Source organism: Fukomys damarensis, unplaced genomic scaffold (assembly GCF_012274545.1).
Source record: "Fukomys damarensis isolate Sample0158 unplaced genomic scaffold, DMR_v1.0_HiC HiC_scaffold_16, whole genome shotgun sequence".
Lineage (NCBI taxonomy): Eukaryota > Metazoa > Chordata > Mammalia > Rodentia > Bathyergidae > Fukomys > Fukomys damarensis.
Window position 1 is genome coordinate 11933698 of NW_022900928.1, and position 6928 is coordinate 11940625.

The 6928-nt window shown below is 38.6% G+C and overlaps 1 protein-coding gene across 5 annotated transcripts in view; it reads right to left on the reverse strand.

Annotated features, from left to right (window-relative positions):
* LOC104856025 (L-lactate dehydrogenase C chain) overlaps positions 1–6928 on the reverse strand; it is a 31307-nt gene that overhangs the window by 5262 nt on the left and 19117 nt on the right. Inside the window, exon 7 of one of the 5 annotated variants that reach the window (XM_010615132.2) lies at positions 2361–2520. The exons of the other annotated variants lie outside the window; for them this stretch is intronic. Within the exon in view, the coding sequence (XP_010613434.1) occupies positions 2484–2520 (37 nt within the window). The 3' untranslated portion in view covers positions 2361–2483. Of the gene's footprint in view, positions 1–2360; positions 2521–6928 lie in introns of those variants that run through there. 5 annotated transcript variants of the gene reach the window in all.

Sequence of the window (6928 nt, forward strand, 5' to 3'; positions counted from 1 at the left end):
AGTTTTATATATATATATATATATATATATATATATATACACACACACACACACACACACATATACATGTGTATATACATATATATATGTGTGTGTGTGTGTGTATATATATATATATAATTGTTTAAAATTGTTACTGATGTGCTGATGTAACTTCATACAGTTGTAAGCTGTCGCATTTTTTTCTAAGAATATATTACCAAATCATTAATAAATATGTAATACAAAAATATCTGTAATATTTTTAATTTATTTTTTAACCAGGGATTGAACTCAGGTCCTTGCGCTTGCAAGGCAGATAGCGGAACCCTGCGCTAAATCCCGGGCCCTGTAAAATTTTTTTTTTTTTTTTTTTTTTTTTTCATTCACGCTATCTCCTGTTTCTTCATTGACTGCACTCAGTCTTATTTTATTCTTCTCTACATCAGCCCCTGTAAAATATTTTAAAAGAAAAACAGTCCTTTAAATATTAGGCATTTTCTTCTCCTTGGGTTATAAAAAAATAAATTTTATATGAACTTTCAAATTATAACAGCCAACTTATTAATAATGATTATTTTTAGTGAAAAGCTTACAGGTAGGCTTTCTTTATGCTTTTTTAACTTTATATATTTTCTATAGTAAACATTTATTGTACTTTTATGTTGTCACCAATAGTGATCTGGGGTTTACACAGTCAAATCCACAGGACAAGGAGGCTTTAAACTTAGCACAGAGTTTATTCAGCTTTAAGCCAGGCGTGGTGGCGCACACCTGTAATCCCAGCACTCAGGAGGCTGAGGCAGGAGGATCACTGTGAGTTCAAGACCAGCCTGGGCCACATAGTGAGTTCCAGGTCAGTCTCAACTACACAGTGAGACCCTGTCTCAAAACAAACAAACAAACAAACAAACAGTTTATTTAGCTTTGAGAAAGGACACAGGAAACACACGATGTACGGCATCATCATTCATGTCAGTAGATCTTATAACCACACAGGTACAATTTGAAGTCCGCACTAGTGCACATCACACATTTGGCTGCATAAAGCTGAGGTATATACAGACAACCTCAGCACAGGGAGGTGGGTTCAGAACAGTGCCACTTGCATTGTCCTGTGATTTGACTGTCAAATCAAAAACAGAGCCACTGTTTGAAGCCACACTGATTTGATGTCAGAAGTACTTTAGGAATGGGGGTGCAGACCAGTGATGCAGCCCTTGCCTAGGATGAACAAGTTCCTGATATTGACAGAAAAAAAGTATTTTAAGAGCCTCAATTCAATATGACCAACACTGTGGGGTATGTAACTGCCTAGTGATGAGCTGACTGATACCATCTATGAGTTGAAATAAAGCTCTGTTGTACATCACGGGGACAAATCTTTGCAGAGGAAGATGGAGGACGTATTTATCTGCTTATGAATACTCAAAATGGATTGAAAGGAGAAGAAATTTGAGAAAAATGGCTAAAAATGAAATCTATTGGCTGCCGATGAAAATAAAACTTCTGGGGTAAGCATGGCCTGGGCCGGACATGGCGGTGCTATGCACCTGCACCAAATGTCATCAGTACTTCCCTCTGAGGCACTGTCTCAGGGGCAGCAGCTGTGTAAGGAATGACAAACTGCACACCCTGTTGTGAAGTGCACCTACTGCAAGACTGAGTACCAGCAGGACAGTAAAACCAATGCAATATGGAGGAAATGTGCTTAGAATGCACAGTTGTATGGAAGCCCAAATCTTGCCAGTTTTACAACATAACTGTAGCATTTACTGCAATACATGCCAATGCGGCACAAATTCAGGGACGAATGGACGACCATATTCCTGTGAACAGTGCAAACAGCAGTGTGCATTTGACAGAAATGATGACAGAAAGCAGGTGATGGGAAGTCACTGTGCTGTCTGTGCTCACTTTCATACCAACATGTCCTTCAGAAGGCCAACGAGCAGAGGAAGCACCTGAGCAGCTCTTCTTGTGCCCACCACAAGGAGAAGGAGGAGTACAGCCACCTGAGTGGCAGGAGCCATTGTAACAGCCAGAAAACACTTTCTACTGTTACAGAAGGAATCAGTAAGTGACACAGACAGGCAGCAGAATGGAAGTAAAATAACAAATTTACTCATTGATAAGGGTCAATCACACATAAGCCATGCATGGATTGATGCTGCACTGGGTTACAACTCCTCCTTTTATAGGGTTTCACAGCCTTGACTTCATTCCGGTGCTTACATTTCATTCTCACAGTTCAAATCACGGTCACGGAATAGTTAATCTTTTCAACCCAGACATAACAGTTCTTTGCAGTTGGGGAGTTTACCTTTAATATTCGCCTAGTTATCTATTCTAGTCCATAGGAAGGGGGTGTTCAGGGTCAGGGGAGCGAATGTTAGCCATGGGTTCTTTCATCTAGACACTCCTACGATCAGGTGGCTCCAGTCTCTCCCAAGCTCAAGCCCTTGATGTGTCCAGTTATCTCGGGATCAGACCAAATGCCTCATTCAGCAGTCAGTGCCTTCGGGCCCTATTAGTTTTGAGCTAAACAAAACAAACTGCTGTTAGAGACAGCGGAAGCCATTTTTACATTGTAACACTTCATAGGTTTTTTTGCTATTTATCAAAGTTTTCCCTATCACTACATCTTCAATTCAAAATTAATTCCCAAAGAAAAAAATCCAAGTTTGAATCAGTCACAACTAATGGAGACAGCTTTTCTTTCTTTTTTTTTTTTTGTTGTTGTTGTTTATATATTCTTTTTATTTAACAACCTTTTGAATATAAGTAGAATGAAATTTTGTGATAATGTTGAAAGAATAGCTTTTAAAATGCAATTGCAAAATCCTTTAAATGTTTTGCTCTTTTAAAAAATAATCGATTATATACTTCTTGTCTTTATCTAGAAAATAGGCCACAAAAATACCAATAGCAGAGTTAAAGGCTTTGTATGCTAATTTGTATTGGCCTAGACAGTGGGTATATATTGCTGTAGGATGAAAGATTTGATTTCTTTTTTAACTTCTAAACAGTGAAAATGGGAAGAATTAAGACTGAAAACTATACACACACACACACACACACACACACAACCTTGCGCTTGTGAGGTAGGCTGTGACACCAATGAGCTAAATCCCCAGCCCTGAAAACTATGTTTTACTTATTTATTTTTTCATTATTTAGAGAATACTTTATTAGTTTCTGTAATCAAACCCATGTAGATATGACCTTACATATTTAGTACGATGCGTTACCCCTGTACACACGGAAAAAAAATAAAAATAAATTAACATTTCTAGACCAATATGGTTGTCCAGGAGACAGCTTTTCCTGAGACCTGGCTCTGGACTCACCAGCACTAACCACTTCCTTTGCCCACCAGCACTAACCACTTCCTTTAGTGGCTAGTCTGAAGATACTGCATCAGAAGAATCAGATGATTTTAGAGAAAAGAAGATTACAGAGTTAAAGGCTGATTTTCATCACCAGGAATCTCAGATAAGGTTCAAGATGAGCCAAATGGAGAAAACCAAAAAAAAAAAAAAAAGACAGAACAATTTCAAGCCAAAAACTGAGAGCTCCTGAAGTAGGCAGCTGCCTTGTCCAACAGCAAGAAGTCTGAAGAGTCAGGAGCTATAACCTCCTCATGACAGACCACAAGGCTGCTTCCAGGAACAGCACATGGGGTTGCCTTGCGTTAGGGTTGGAGACCAGGTTGTTCTCTGGGGACTGCAAGCTTTCTTAAGAAATCTCTTTTATTACAGTTATCCTACTTTGCACAATTGCAGTGGGCTGAGGAAACACGCGGCTTGTGCTGTGTTGTGACTGCATGCTTGAGGGTATGGGTTTCAGGGTTGCCTCTGCTTTCTCTCATCCTGCTCCTCCTAGTCTTCTTGCTCTACTTCCTCCCTCTCCGCTCTCCCTTCCCTTCCTCTCCCTCCCTTTCTTCCTCCTCCTTTTCCTCTTCTTCCTCTCATCTCCTCTTCTCTCTCTCTCTCCCTGCTTCCCTCCCTCCTTTTGTCTCTGTTTTGGTTCCACTATTTGGGATTTTTTGTGATGGTCGCTGTTCCGTGTTTGACTGTTCTCTGTCCATCACTGTACCCTGCCACATCCATGAACAGACAGTTTGCCACTAATAATCAATCACTGCCACCTCTGAACTTTGAAAACCACCCCCTTAAGGCTAGTGCAATGGGGGCTGGGGATTTAGCTCAGTGGTTCCACCTCCTGCCTTGAAAGCACATAGGACCCGAGTTCAACCCCTGGTACCAAAGAAAGACTAGTACAATGATGAGATCCCAATTGTTGATTCCTTGTGATATTTCCTGTGCAATGATGGTTTTGTTCATAATCTTTTTGCCTGTACCTATGACTTCTAAGAGTTCTACCTGTTCTCTCTTCCAGCACATTTAGTGTTTCTGTTTTAATATTTAGGTCTTTGATCCATTTTTATTTCAGTTTAGTACATGATGAGAGAATGGGTCCAATTTAGTCTTTAGCCTATGGATAGCCAGTTTTTCCAGCACCATCTATTAAAGAGGCTCTCTTTCTTCCACTGAAGGTGTTTGGCCCCTTTGCCAAAGATGAGATGACTGAGTGTGTTTGGAGTTGTTTCTCCATTGTCTAATCTGTTCCATTGATCCTTGAGTCCGTTTTATTGCCATACTGTTTTTATCACAGTAGCTCTGTAGTATAAATTTAAGTCAGGGACTGTGATGCCCCCTGATTTACCTTTGTTGCCCAGAACTGTATTCACTATTCTAGATCTCTTCTGGTTCCAAATGAATTTTAGGATTGTTTTCTCTAATTCTGTAAGGTATACTATTGGTATTTTGATTGGGACATTAAATCTGTATAACAATTTTGGAAGTATGGTTATGTTTACTATATTGGTTCTTCCTACCCATGAGTAAGGGATATATTTCCCTTTTTCTTTTCTTTCTGTTTATTTTTAATCTTTCCATTTTCTGATATCCTCTTCTCTCTCTTTTTTCAGAGTATTGTAGTTTTCCATATAAAGGTCTTTTACTTCCTTTGATTGATTCCTAAGTATTTCATTTTTTAATGCTATTGTAAAAGGCGTGGTTTCCCTAATTTCTCTTTCAGTGAGTTTGTTATTTGTGTCCAGGACTGCTATTGACTTTTGAGTGTTGACTTTGTACCCAGGGATGCAACTTAATTTGATTATTAAACCTAGAAGTCTTTTCGTGGAGGTTTTGGGGTCTTCTATGTAGAGTATCATGTCATCTGCAAATAATGATAGTTTAACTTCTTCCTTTTCTATCTTTATTTCTTTTATTTCTTTCTCTTGTCTAATTGTTCTGGCTAATGTGTGCAGAACTATACTAAACAGGAGTGGTGATAGTGGACATCTTTGTCTTGTTCCTGATTTTACAGTGAAAGCTCTGAGTTTTTGTCCATTTAGTATGATGTTAGCTGTTGGTTGCCACAGATGGCTTTCATCAGATTGAGATAAAGACCATGTATACCAATTTTCTGTAGGGTTTTTATCATGAATGTGTATTGGACTTTGTCAAATGCTTTTTCTGTGTCTATTCAGGTGATCATAGCAAAAGAAATCACCAACAGAGTGGGAAAAAATTTTTGCAAACTGTTCCTCAAACAAAAGATTAATATCTAGGATACAAAAAGAACTGAAAAAAATTACACCCCCCCCCAAATTTAAAGACTGAATCCAAAAATGAGCATCTGAGATGAAGAAGTAAAAATGGCAAAAATAAAAATATGAAAAAATGTTCAACACACTGGTCTAAGAGAAATACAAATTAAAACAGAATCAGGGATCGAACTCAGGACCTTTCACTTGCCAGGCAGGCGCAGCACCACTGAGCTATATCCCTGGCCAAGTTCTGTAACTTTTTGAATGAGAAACTTTTAGGTAAAGATAAAACGGTCAGATAATATTTTTAGATGCATTTGCATTGGGGGAAGATTGTGAAAAAAACAAGTCATGATTTTTTTTTTATTTTAAAGATGACAAATTCTGTTATGTGAAGTATGACAATACAAAAACACATATTTAGTTTTACACTAAATCTTTTTTTCAAATCTTGGTATTTAATATAAAGCAAACCCACACATTTTCTTGGGTTGTTTTGTTTTGTTTTTGAGACAGGGTCTCACTATGTAGTTGAGACTGACCTGGAACTCACTATGTAGTCCAGGCTGGTCTTGAACTCACAGTGATCCTCCTGTCTCAGGCTCCCAAGTGCTGGGATTAAAGGCATATGCCACCACACCCAAATCCACACATTTTCTAACTTGCCACTAGTTCCTAAAAGGGAAGGAAGAAACCTCAGTCTTAAATTTTGATTTTAAAAACTCATGACATTGTTTATCATAAAATTGAGTAGCTAACTTTTGGTAACATCTTTGTTTCTTTATATGTTTATAATAATGGACATTTGAAAACACAGGAATGTTTTGGTCTGTACACTGTGACAAATGTGCTTTAATAAAAATTCATATTGGGCCAGGGATATGGCTCAGTGGTGCTGCCGCCTGCCTTGCAAGTGCAAGGGCCCGAGTTCGATTCCCAGCACCCCCCAAAAAAATCATATTGACAAGTATTAGGAAAAGAAAATATTGCTGCATATGCAGATGATTGAAATGAGACCTTGATCTCTCACCCTGAACAAAAGTAAATTCAAAATAGATCAAAGACCTGAATGTAAGACCTGAAACTTTAAACTACTAGAACAAAACATAGGGAAAACTCTTCAATACATTCACATAGGCAAAAATGTTTTGGATATGATCCCAAAGCATAGGAAACAGAAGCAAAAATATAGTGGCCGGGCATGGTGGCACACGCCTGTAATCCCAGCACTTGGGAGGCTGAGGCAGGAGGATAGCTGTGAGTTCAAGACCAGCCTGGGCTACATAGTGAGTTCCAGGAAAGTCTCACTACATAGTGAGACCTGTCTAAAGA